This window comes from Protobothrops mucrosquamatus, unplaced genomic scaffold (assembly GCF_001527695.2).
Source record: "Protobothrops mucrosquamatus isolate PMUCROS unplaced genomic scaffold, P.Mucros_1.0 scaffold11, whole genome shotgun sequence".
NCBI classification, from domain to species: Eukaryota; Metazoa; Chordata; class Lepidosauria; order Squamata; family Viperidae; genus Protobothrops; species Protobothrops mucrosquamatus.
Genome location: NW_015386398.1, coordinates 138957 through 152657, shown reverse-complemented (window position 1 = coordinate 152657; position 13701 = coordinate 138957). Strand labels below are relative to the sequence as shown.

Genomic DNA, 13701 nt, shown 5'->3' with positions numbered 1-13701 from the left:
CTTTTCTGGTTGTTGCCTTCATCTCTCTACCAGCCACGAAGAGAGATGGGGGTCACCCAACTCTATTTTGATCAAAATAAAAGTTGTTTGCTTGCTGAAACCTCGACTCAGGAGTTTCTTTGGCTCTTTTAAATTCCTGAGTAATGCTGGGGCAGTTGTGAGGCTAAGTGGAAAACCTTACAATGGGTTGAACATAACTTAAAATAAGGGATTTGGCCCTTGTATATTTGTGAAATAAATTAATAAGTTCTGCAAGGAACAAGACAGATTAAAGCCACAGTCTGTTCAATGGAGGGGGATTTGATTGCCCATCTCCCGGTTCGAGTCCACAAGAGGAGAGAGGAATTTCTATAGTGTACTATGCAATGGAGGATATTCTCCCAAGGACACATTTAAAAAATAAATATTTATTTGACCATAAAAAAACCAGCCAAGTTGTTAGTTTTAATCTTTAAATTTAATTAGTATTTGGACTAATTTTTTTTAAATAACATTGTCTCTGTCTGTCTGTCTGGGAAATTTTGAAAGTTGAAGTCTATGTGTCTTGAACTTGTCAAGGTTGGGAAATCCTGGTGTAGAAGATGCCCTGCAATTCCAGAGGTAGGAAAAATAAAAAATATGCTGGCTTTACAAAACCTTTAACAGGTATCAAAAGTATCTTGGCTCTGTCTTCAGGTAGCTCTTCTTTGACTCCACGAGTCTCTCTCCTCATTTCTTTTTCTCATTTGCTCTAACTCAGGAGCAGCTACTGAATATTACTGGTTTGCAAACACAATGCACTTTCCTTACATCTTACAAGAAGCTTTTTCTTGCCGTTTTTGTGATAATAACTAAGGGAGCAACGATGCCTTGAGTTTTCCACCTGTTGTCTGTTTCCACATGCAGTGTTAATCCCTGGAGATGATGGCAGCAAAAAAGGCTAGTCAAATATTTAGGAATGAGAAATATTTGTTTTAAAAGAAAAAATGCTAAAGAAAAAGAACGTTGTGAAAATATTTGGGGTTTTTTTTATAAACTGTATACCATACCCAGACTATTTTTTTTTTCAGATGCTCCTCTGAATGTGATAATGAAGCCTAGCAATTTACAATCGATTGCAAGGGAGGCCTGCAGCCTTAACAAGTCTCTCATCCCTTCCTATGTTTTCTGTTACTATTTCTCTGCCAGCCATTTCTTTTGCCCATCGCAAGCCTTGGTTTCTCTTTTGGCTTCCCAGGATGCCCAGCCACCTCTATGTAGCGGTGCAATTCTGCTGACCGTTAGCCTTGGAAGAAGAAGCCCATGTTTTTGAAATCCAGGCAAGATTCTCACCCGATGAGGGTGGATTTTCACCCTTCATTCGGAAAGAGGCTTGTCCATCAGGTGGCATAAAGACCTCCTCGGAAGTGTTGGAAGATGGGTCTTCAGTGGGCCCTGCTGGGTCAGCGGTATCTGGATGCATGCGGCCATGCTTCATGAGGTGAGATATCTGGCTGAACCTCTGTCCACAGACTGAACAAGGATAGGGCTTCTCGCCGGTATGGGTCCTTTCATGCTGCACCAGGGTGGACCTGTCACTGAAACGCTTGGAGCAGACCGAGCAAGGATAAGGCCGTTCTCCAGTGTGCACTCGCTGATGGATGGTGAGATTGGAGCTATGGCAGAAGGACTTGCCACAGACAAAGCACTTGTACGGCTTGTTACCTGTATGGATCTTGAGATGAGTCCGAAGGTTGCAACTTTGGGAAAAAGCTTTCCCGCATTCGGGACACTGATAGGGTCGTTCCCCGCTATGCGTCCGCAAATGGATATGTAAGTTGCTCGGATGCCTGAAAGACTTTTCACACAATGTGCAGGCATATGGCTTCTCCCGGGTATGAACATATCGGTGTTGGCGCAGGTCAAACCTCTGCTTGAAGGACCGTCCGCAATCCGGGCACGTGAGATCGGAGACCACAGTGGCACTGAAAGGAGGATTCCACGTGGTGACCGGGAGAGGGGCTTCGTGGACTTTTACTTCCAGAAATGCCTGCTGATGATCTTTCTCCTGGACAATCTTTTCACACAACTGGGTTTCCTTGTTCAGCATGGGTGGTTTGTTCAGAACCTCAGATTTTTTCTTCTGTTTGGAGTGCTCCCCTACTGATGCAGTTGGCTTCTTTAGCTGTGATGGCCTAGCACCTTGAGGAGCCAGAGTCTTCTTTTGTTTGCCAGCCTTGGCAGTCAAAATTTGGCTTCCTGATTCCTGTTTTCTAGATGTTTTCTGCAGCAATAATGATTGAGGCCTACCTTTTGTGGAAGCCAACTTTTCTCTTGTGAGTGACTGATGCTTCTTTTTTTTGGAAGATTTCTGCTTTGGGGAAATCAATGGCTTTTTTAGGGGGAGGGTACTAGTTGGGGGGACTGATGTGGCAGCCTCTTTGATAGAGTTAGAAGATGACTCTTTGACAGGTGTTTCCCCCAGACTCACACTGTCCTGAGGTACTTCCATTGCGATGGCTTGTATTTTAACTGTCTTTGTGGCTCTCTTTAAAGAACGTTTTTCCGCCCCTTGGATAAGAGTTGGTGACAGTTGGTTTCCTGCAACGGAAAGAAGTAAAAGCAGTCGCTTCTGAAGGAAACTGAAGAGTTTATCTCCCTCCCCCCAGCCCCATTATTTAACTGGGAAATAGGTTTAAGGAAGGAAAGCTCTCTCTTGATTCCCAAACTGGATATTGCTATGGTAGGCTTTGCTCTGATTCAAAGAAAAATAACATAGGGCATACTTTTCCTCTTTTTTCTTTGGGAGGTGTTCTCTGAAAGCTGATGACATTGGGTTGGCTAGATGGAGAAGGGGAAGAAAAAATGGCTTTTTTTAAAAGGTTAAAAATGTGTTAGATCCTGAGGAAGTCTACCACGTCTACTCTGTCTCTTCAGGAATGAGAAAGTAGAAAATGGTGCAAGTTTTGTTGTTAAATTCTGGGAGTGTAATCTGGATATGTTCTTGGGGCTGCAAATTGGGTCTGGGGGCTCCATCCAGTGGGTTGCTTACCCCTAAGTACATAGATAGCTTCCTAAGTAACAGTAGGTCAAAATCACTCAGATGGCATCCTTGTCTGTGCTATTGAAGTCTCACCCCTTTTCTGACCCTCTTCTGCAGACATCCCTGGAAAATTTGCACACACATAGCCTCCCGCCCCAATTAATTTAAATCATAATTCCTGCTGCTAATAGCAGAAGAAACAGGACTTATTTAGTATGGATGTCTATATGTAGATGTGTGTATTATAAAAATTAGGCTATAAAGAATTAGGCAACAGGTTAAGTGGATCTTAACTAAACTCCCCGTTCAGTCTTCTTCCTTACCTATAAATCGATCTTTTGGAGAATTTATGGTATTATTCTGAAAATACAGTTCTCTTCCTTGCTGTATCCGGGTGATTATCTCGGGTTTCTCCAGTGGAATTCCTGCCCAAGAGAAAGAAGCAGAGCATAACCAAAGATTTATGGCTTCCCAATTTCTCAGTGAAAAATCCTGAAAGTCAGGTCAAACACAAAGAGGCACCACATTGGTTTAAGCATTAAGAGCAGGGTGGGGAAGGGAGAGTTGATCTAGATCAGAACCAGAGCAAGAGATAAATAAGGAGGCACCAAGGTCAGTCCTATGCTCTTTCCCTTGAATGTCTCTTATTAACCTGTACGGGAATCCTCGACTTATAACAGTTCACTCAAAGTTACAACAGTACTGAAAAATGTGACTTATGACCGTTTTTCACAGTTACGACCTTTGCAGCATCCCCATGGTCACGTGATCAAAATTCAGATGCTTGGCAACTGGTTCGTATTTATGGCCATTCCTGTGTCCCAAGGTCATGTGACCACCTTTTGCAACCTTCCGACAGGCAAAGCCAATGGGGAAGCCGGATTGACTTAACAACTGGATTACTAACTTATTAACTGCAGTGATTCCCTTAGCAGTGGCAAGAAAGATCGTAAAGTGGGGGCAAAACTCACTTAACAAATGTCTCATTTAACAATAGAAATTTTGGGTTCAATTGTGGTCGTAAGTCGAGGATTACCTGTACAACCCACAAAGATAGCATAGTTGTGAAGATTGTGAAATAGGGGCAGGCAGATACAGTTCAAGCCCAGCTTCAGCCCCAGAAGCTCACTAGATGACTTTGGGTCAGTCACCCTCTAACTTCCAGGGTTGCTTTGGGGAGAAATAGCAGGAGGGATTGCTACGTATAGGTAATCTTCGACTTACAACTATTTGTTTAGCGACTTTGAAATTACATCGGTATTGAAAAAAGTGATTTATGACCAATTCTCACAATTACAACTGTCGCAGCATCCCCAAGGTCATGAGATCAAAAATTTGGGCACTTGCCATATATTTATGACAGTTGCAACATTCTGGGATTGCATGATCCTGACCGTTTGCGACCTTCCCAGCCACTTCCAACAGGTAAAGTAGTCAATATGGGAAGTCAGATTCATCATAATGACACCATGATTCATTTAACTGCGGTTATTTGCTTAACAACTGTGAGAAAACAGGTTGTAAAACTGGGCATGACTCACTTAACAACTGCTTTGTTTTGCAACAGACGTTCTGGTTCCAATAGTCACCATAAATTGAGTATCTATATATACCACCTTGAACTCCTGAATGGATGGCACTATCTGAACCAAATAAATACCTTTACAGAGCATTAGAAGGTTCAGACAACCACACTATGCTGTAGAGGAGACAACCATCATTTCCCCAAGACTTCCAGGGTTCGGCTAACTTAGTATTCCAGGACAGATGTCCTCCAAATGTTGTGGGCCATTAATCCCTTCTCCGGTCATTTGGGTCCTTGATCAGAAGCATTAGAAGCTAGATTTATCATGGGATTTGAAAAGCATTATTCCTGAGTTGCCATGGAAACAAGCAGGGCTGAAGAAAACTGGCCAATCCTCACCCAGAATGGACACATTCCGAAAATTCTCCATCGTGACATCATCGTACAGTGCTCGTTGCTCTTCAGTTAGCAAGGCCTGCTCTTCACTGGAAAACCTCACATCAATGTCTTTGAATGGCACTGGTGGCTTTTGGGTTGTGGAGAAAGGGGATGAAAGAGACACATTCAGAAATCAGATGAGGAAAAAAATAAAATAAAACTCCCAACAGATTAATCCCCAAATATATCGGTTGGAAAGCTTTCACGCACACTCAAATCCCTTCAGTGAGCGCGCTCAGCGTAACAATTTTTAGAAGAAAGAGGGATTCCGTTCTGAGCTGGGATTTTGCAAGAATGATGCTGGACAGACTGCTTGGAAAGGAGGTGATTTTATTCGAGAGCATAAAAGACAGCACTCAAAGGGAGACTACAGTTTTGGGTACAGTGGTTGGTAATGTTTATAGGAAAGGTGGTCCTTTGTGAGATATGTGTGAATGTGTTCTTTATAATGTTTAATTTGGTGGATGTGCAGCTCTGGAGGCGAAACATTTTACTGTACTTTTATTAAGTTTACAGATCTTTTCTTTGATATGTTTCTATGTGCTGACTTTGGGCACCACCTCTGTGTACCCAGGGAAATTGTATTGAGAAAGGACTTTCCTTGTCCGCTATTATTTATGCAGGTTAATTGACTTAGCCCGGTCATTAATTATCGATGGAGGAAATGGTTTAGTGATATTTGCAACTTTGTATTGACTTTGTTTGCCACATCATTTTCTAGTTCCCGTTACTTGTGGGTTGTGCTAATGATTAAAAAAAAAGATAGAGGCAGCGCAGGAATAAATTTAATTTCTGAATTAAATTTCTTCCAACACTATGGAATTCGTATGATGTTCCTATTTTACTTTGACTCTAACTCCAGTACTGTGATGGGATATGAAACTGAAGAAGAGGTGGGGTGAGGGGATGTCAGCAGTAGCACCACAGCTTCCTATTCTCATTCCAGAGAGAGGCCCAACACAAGAAATTGCACAGTGCTGAATTGGATGAGGATGGGGGGGGGGAGAGATCAGGATAGCCACACCCTAGAACAGGGGTGTCCTACCTTGGCAACCTTAAGACCTAGTGGATCTGGATTCTGGTTTTGACATCGTGGCGGAATGGACGCAGGAAGATGGGGCTCCATATTTCACGTTCGATTTCGCCCCGCTGGGGACCCTGGAAAAGGTCAAAAGTCGCCCCCTAGAGCCGACAAACAAGGAGGGGACCCTTATTGATTGCAGGAGGGCGGCAGCCCTTCCATTTGATCTGAGGAAGCCCTCCAAACCTGACTTTTAGAACTGTGTTTTGGAACTATTTCCCTGCAGGAGAAATACACTTCATTGCTTGAGATGATGGAATATTTTGGATTACAAATCCTTGATTGATGAACAATTTTGTGTTATAAAGACCACCTACAAAAAATGAAATGGATGTCCCATACTCAACTTTAAATGGTAAAAAACCATCTCTAACACTTGTTCCCAAAGTCTTCAGTTTGACATACTACCAAGAAAATATGGATGAAGATCAGAAAGAAATTCTCTCCATGTTAATGAGACTAGAAATGTGATGAGACTAGAAATAAGACAAAGGAGATAAAAGAACAATTTTCTAATCTAAATTTACAAACCCAGAACATGACTACAAAGAAGGAATTAGCAGAAAATAGAAGGAAAACTAGAGGAAGCAGATCCAAAGGTTGAGAACTTAAAGGAAGGAACCAACCAACAGATTCAGACAGCTGAAGAACTAGAAGACGCAGCGATAATATTGGAAATGGAAAAGACATCTTACCAATCAAGAATTCAGGACATATTCAAGGAAAAGGAAGAAGAACAGACTGAATGGAAGATAGAGCTGTTAGCAGAACTGTGGAGAATTGGAGAAGGAGGGAGGCTATTTAATTAATATCAATGGGTTCGTTCTTCCAAAAATACTTTAACCAAATGGTCTTTATTATTCCAAACAATATACACAAAAAAAGAGAAAAAATTACTTGATGATTCAAATGCAATTACTTGGAAAGTTAGTTGGCAAAGGAAGAAAGCTAGAGTAAGACTGGAGAAAATAGAGGTTTTGATCCATTAGATGGGATATTATATTATTAATTAAATGTTTGAATATGGTGGAGAATAGATAATTGCTAGAAATAGAAGTACTGTACTATCATAACTAGAAAGATAAGATGTGTGACTAGAATATTAGATTTTTGGTATAAGAAGGTAAATAGGAAAACGTTAAGAAGTCTGGATAAGGGAAGCTTTTGGTTACCCAAATATAACTTACTTTGAAATTATAAACAATAGAGACATTTTGAACATTGATGGGAAATTAAAATTAAAAAAAAGCAAAAACAGAATACTGATTGAACATATGGATATGTTTTGGTTAAAAAAGTAATCTAAAACTGATATTATTGATATTATGAGAAACATGTAACAAAGATGTTGATATTCAATTGTATATTTATTAATAACAATAAGAATTGTATTTGCCTAGTGTGGGAAAACAGGTACTACCGTAAGAAGAGAGGAAATATTTGATGGTGTAATATTGGATCTAGACTGAAGGTTAATATATACCACTGAATTACTAATGGGCTCAGACAACACATTATCTATTAAGTATTTGATTGTAAAACTAGAAAATTAATAAAATATTTATATAAAAAAGACCCTAGTGGACCTCAGCTCCTAGAATTCCCCATGGTGGGAAGTCCACAAGTCTCAACAGTTGTCAAGGTTGGACACCCCTGCTCTAGAATCTCCCAGGCTATATTTATTCATTTAAATTTGTTTGCTGCATATTTCTCTGTGGGGCTACTCTAGGCAGCTTACAACAATACAAACAGAGAAATGAAAAGAAGCATAAACACAACTGTAGTAAAGTAATGGAACAATAGAATAAACTATGAAAAAAGAAATGATACAGTCTGTCTATTAGGCTAAAAAGATATAGCTTTAGTCTGGCAAGATTCTGTCTATCAGGTGTAACAGTGTCAATATCTTTCTATTAGGTAAAACAATATCTTTTATATTGAACTAAAAAACTGGATTCGATTGAATTTCATTGTGTCATCTTAGGCCTGACAAGTATTTCCAGCTCCCATAACCACTTCACCCATTTCAAAATGTTACAAGGAATGTAAAAGAAACAATTTCACTACCCAGGGTCGTTCTATGAGGGAAATAGGTGATTTTAAAATATGATATATAAATAAATAAAATACATTTATTTCCTGCATGCATTAAACTACACACAGATAAACCATTGATTCCTCATCTGGTGCCATCTAGTTGAATTGTCAATCACTAAAAGTTTGGAAGCTTTATTTGAACACATTTGAAGGACACCCTTAGGAAAGATGCTGTGTACATGGTTTTTACTGAAAGCTACAATACAAGTTGTGACTTTTCTTCAAGCATCTCGAATGACTTCAGGTCTTCAAACTTGGCAACTTTAAGACTTGTGGCTGGCTGAGGAATTCTGGGAGTTGAAGTCCACAAGTCTTAAAGTTGCCAAGTTTGAAGACACCTGTCTTAGAGGCAAGAATCTGAACCTGATTGCCTGCACATCAGATTGAGGCAACTGCTGTGGTTTTGCAAAGAGAAAGAGAAGCTACACATTTTTTTGTATGGAAAAGCCCCAGATGCAGACTTAAGTTAGAATGCTGACAATTGGTTAATGACAAGAATAAAGTGCATATCATTAGTGGTTCAAAACCATCATATAGTTCCTATTTCTCTTTGCAAAGCCACATCAGATACCTCCACCTGATCTTCATCCCCCTAATTTATGTAGTGAACCAAATTAACTAGGGAAACCTGACATAGGTGAGATTTACCATATCCAGGCTGCAAAATCCAGGCAACTACTAGATGGCAGCCAGATTTTTGTGGATCTCATTGCTGGTATCTAATGGCTGTCTGGATTTTTACAGCCCAGATAGGGTATACCTGAAAATAAACAAGGCACCGCTGCCACTATATTCAAGAGAGTCAATTAATGTGGTTTGGTGGAAATTAAAATAGTTCTAACAGCCAGATAATCCAACCCAGCTTGCTTAAGTTTCCCAACCCAGCTTTGCATCCATTCATTTCGCATATTGATACAGGTAGTCCTTAACTTACGATCTGTTGCTTAGCAACCATTTGAAATTATGAAGCTATTTATAAACTAATTTCAACATGTTGATGTCTCCCCTCCCACAGTCGTGTGACTGCATTTTGGGCGCTCAGCAACTAGGACCCTTTTAGAGCTATTGGCAGCTTCCTTGGAAACCAGCACTTCACATTTATCCATAGTGAACAGCAGGTTCACTTAAAAACCACCACAAAAAAGGTCTTAAAATCAAATTTGGTCATGCCCCATCACAACTTAAGACCGTAATTCCCAGGCTCAATTATGATTGTAACTCGAGGACTACCTGTATAACTAAACTCAGCATGTTCCTATATCAAATTCCTTTTCCAGCACTTACGTCCCTCTCACCTCATTTCCCAGCTGAAAACTTTCAATGAGATCCACAGCCTGAGCACAAGTCTCTGGACAGCATCCTTGGACCCAGTCTTGTATTTCTGGGGGCAGGATGGTTAGAAACTGCTCCAGTATTAGTAACTCCAAAATCTGTTCTTTGGTGTGCCTTTCCGGCTTCAACCAGCGCTGTCCAAGGACCTGGAGAATTTGGCAGGTTTCTCGGGGGCCTTTGGCTTCCTGGTATCGGAACTGCCTGAAGCACTGGTGTTGCATTTCTGTCGTGATGCCATATTGCTGCAGGATGCGCTCTTTGACCATGTCGTAGTCATTAGCAAGATTGGGTTCCAAGATGCTGCAAGCCAAAAGAGCTTTGCGGCTCAGATATGGCTTCAGTTTAGTAACCCACTCTGCCCTGGGCCAGCGGTTGGTGTAGGCCACGGACTCAAATCCCTCCAAGTAATCTTCAATGTCATCCTCTAGGTGGAGTTGAAGCATCCATCTGTTTTTCAGTGGAAGGGACAAGGGCGATACAACCTCAGGAACAGTATCCATACCCGCCACAACCTCTTCAGATGAACTTGCTGGTTCTGAGCTCTTCAGAGGACTATCCGTTTCATTAGATTGCAGCTTTTCACAGTTCGTGGCATCTGGCCATGACTGGCTGCTTGTTGGTTGCAATGCTTGAGTGCCCACAAGTGATGAGCCATCTTTCCAGAATCGAGATGCTTCCTCTGGTGTCATCTGATGGAGCAATTCTTCAGAGTTCCCACAATACACTAAACCTGGTAGCTCAGTTACGTTTGTAAAATGATAAGTCTCTTCAGAAGATGGTTGCAATTGGCTCTCCATGTCAACGTTCAATCCAGTCTCCATTGCAGAAGCGATTGTCTTCATCTTTCCAAGATCAAAACTACTTTCCAAAAAGCTGTTGAGATGCACTCAGTCCAGTCTTTTAGAGCCAATAGGTAATTTGCTACTACTTAAGTTGGCTGTGAAATACTCTTGACAACAGAAGGACCAAGAGATATAGCAGCCTTCCAGTCTGAAATTGCAGTGCTTCCAAGGAATCCTTCTAAGCATAGAGAGAGTGGGGGGGGGGAGGGAAGTCAAAGACTTATGGTTACATAATTAAGATATCTCCTAATTTCAGGAAGAAGTTTATCACCACAATGCCCAGGAGGAAAAAAGGAAAAACAAATCAGAATCTCCTTTCCAGAGAGTTTGGATACACAGGATGTTGTGAATTGGCCAATTTTTATTTATTTAAATTATTTGAGTTTTTATATTATCAAACCCTGATATATTCTAATCCCTTTAAGGCTCTTCTAACACTTAAACACATTTTTTTTAGGTAAAAAAGATGGTATATAAATTTGAGGGGGAGTATTATTTTCAAGTATTGTTTGTGGATCATATCATATTGAAGAAAGACTATTTAAAATTGAATATGTGTTCCCCCAACTGAGATTTCAAGTCCAAAATTTCAGAGGAAGCTATTTCAGGGGAACTCAAACTGGCATCTACTTGCCCTTTGTGATGGAAAATTAGTGCTAGAAATTTAGAAGAAATTTGTTCTATATGTGAGAGCCATTTGGTGTAATGGTTAAGGCATCAAGCTAGAAAAAGGGAAACATGAGTTCCAGTCCTGCCTTAGGCACAATGCCAGCTGGGTGATTTTGGGCCAGTCACTTTCTCTCAGCCCTAGGAAGGAGGCAATGCAAACCACTTCTGAGAAATCTTTCCAAGAAAATTGCAGAGAGTTGTCCAGTCTCTGAGACTCGGACACAATTAAACGAAAGGAAAAAAAAAAATCTATATCTGAACCAGAATAAAAGTTTGTGGTCTTATTCATTCTCTAAATTTTGTGGCACATTTAAAAAATGCAAACAAATGCATAAATTAGGCACAAGGAAACAATGTTACCGAATTATAACTCTCAGCAACTTTTCAATTACCAGGGTAAAGGGTTAAGGATGTTGGCATTTGCAGATAGCAACAACAACAATGCATACTTGTGCTGAAATAGATTACAAGTTGGGGGGGGGGAAATGAGACAATGAAACTGATCTTAATCCTGCAGGTGTATCTGTTCACTCCAATTCCACCATGAATATTGGCTGTTAAATGTCTCCTGCTATGGAATGACCTTTATTGATGCAACCTGGAATGTATTCATCAAGGTTTCAAAAATCTCTTCATGAACAGCATGAAATATGGAATATTGCATCAGAGCCTGCCTCTGGCAATGTTTGTGAATATTTAGCCCTGATAAAGCCAGCCGTGTTCCAATCTCAGAAGCCAGGTCTTCTACCAGAATGGACAGAATAACTGGCCTCAGAACAAAGGAAGGCAATGTCTGCTGTACAGTTCCCAGCCCCATCAGGAAGTATGACCAATGACAAGGGATACTAAAAGAGTTTTACAAATAGTCCCCGACTTACGACCTGACCAGTCTAGTGACCATTCAAAGTTACAATGGACCTTCAAAAAGATAGTTATGACCCAGTTTTGAAGTTCTAATGTCGTCCACCCCTCCACAATCACATGACTGCATTTTGGGCAGTTGACAAAGTCTGCATAATGGCCATTTGCAGCTCCCTGTGGTCCTGTAACCATGATTTATGACCTTTTCTACCAGAAACCCAGCATTTACAATGTGTTCCCTTAATAAATGCCACCACACGTCATAAAATCAGGCCTGGAAGTGTGGTGACTTACTTTACAGCCATCACAATTTATGACTGTAATTATGGGGCTCAATTACGCTTGAAGATTACCTGTAGTTCAGCAGTATTGAGGGTGTCAGAAGTTTCCTATCCCTGTTTCAAACGAACCTTCCTCAGCCCAAATAGAACCGAGTTCCAGATTCTCCGGCCTGTATGGCTGTTGCTGATTCATGGGAGGAAATAACCAGACTTACACTCAGGCAGGCAAAAGAATAAATACGATAGCTACCATCCTGCAAGGAATTAAAACATTCAAAATAACCAGACTTACAATCAGGCAGGCAAAAGAAGAAATACACAATAGCTACCATCCTGCTAGGAATTAAAACATTCAAAATTCCAGGTTGAAAAAATAATAATTAGTGGTCATATATTGTTTCCTCTTTAGGAACAGTGCCTTCTGCATTGTAGGAAGCTTTTCACGTAGCCCTGATTTGCAGCTTTGCCACAAGCCAGCTGAGATCAGAGGCAGAGAATCATTTGCATTTAATATGCTGGCCTATATTGTTCCTTATTATTCATGTTCTGTATGTTCTTTTTCTTCCGAGTGTTTTCCCACAAAAGTTCTGCTTTCTTTTTTGTTTTTTGTATTAACTGTGTTGACCTATTGGTTGCAACAGAAATTGACCAACCAGCCTGTCACCCAAGCCTAATGTCATAGGCTCAGAGTGAGTGACTTGCTAAAGTCACCCAGCCAGTTTTTCATGCTTAAGGTGGGACTAGAACTCACCATTTCCCAGTTTCTAGCCTGGTTCCTTAACCACTAAACTAAACCGGCTTTCCCATTCATGTACTGGATATAAGGCACCTAAAAGGGGTTTACAGTTGTTTCATTTTCCTTCCTTTTGTGGTAGCTGCTTCTGTTTGGTCATGATGCAGCATTGCCTCTTCATCCCCAGCAGAACTAACCAAGACTTTCCCATCATCTCAAAATCCAGAACCTTTAAGACCAGCTCAGTTCCATTTCTCACAGCAACTTTCATCCCTTCTGAGATATAAAAGTATGAGTCAAGCTTAGCGAGACCTGTCCTCTAGCTGTTCATGTACATATATATATATACACATACGTGTTCTGGATCAAGGTCCATCTTTTCACTGAACTCAAACACCCAATCCACTGCTTTACTCCTCCCCACCTTTTTCAGCCCACAGGCCCCCCTGCTTCTTGGAGTCAACAGGCCAGCACATCCTACATGTACTTTGTCCCACAATCTGCATCAAATAAGCACTCTATGACATAATATATTCACGATGCACAATCAAGCAACATACCTTCTTGCACTTCCGATTCCACTGAAGGGATCCCTTGACTCACCCAGATTTTCTTCCCAGTGCCTCTCTTCCTGTTCCTTCTATGAAATCATCTTCCTGCACCCCATCGATCCACAAATATTCTCTCTTCACTTTCCCTGGCAACTCTTCACACCTCTCAAGTCACACCTATATGGGGTGCGACATTCCTCTAGTCACTTCACGGAGCTATTTCTTCAACCTGCGCAAATCCCTCTGGATTTCCTTTTGCCCACCAATTGTCCGGTTTCTTCTTCTGCTGT

At 40.9% G+C, this 13701-nt stretch overlaps 1 protein-coding gene across 1 annotated transcript; it reads right to left on the bottom strand.

Moving 5' to 3' along the window:
* Positions 1-501: 501 nt before the first annotated feature.
* On the bottom strand, positions 502-12216 carry LOC107282699 (zinc finger protein 479-like). Its single transcript, XM_015810513.1, has 5 exons — positions 12200-12216; positions 9438-10494; positions 4926-5052; positions 3325-3426; positions 502-2559 (listed from the first exon to the last, which is right to left on the bottom strand). The coding sequence occupies exons 2-5, from the start codon at positions 10314-10316 to the stop codon at positions 1232-1234; spliced, it is 2436 nt and encodes an 811-aa protein (XP_015665999.1). The 5' UTR covers positions 10317-10494; positions 12200-12216; the 3' UTR covers positions 502-1231.
* Between the last annotated feature and the right edge of the window lie 1485 nt (positions 12217-13701).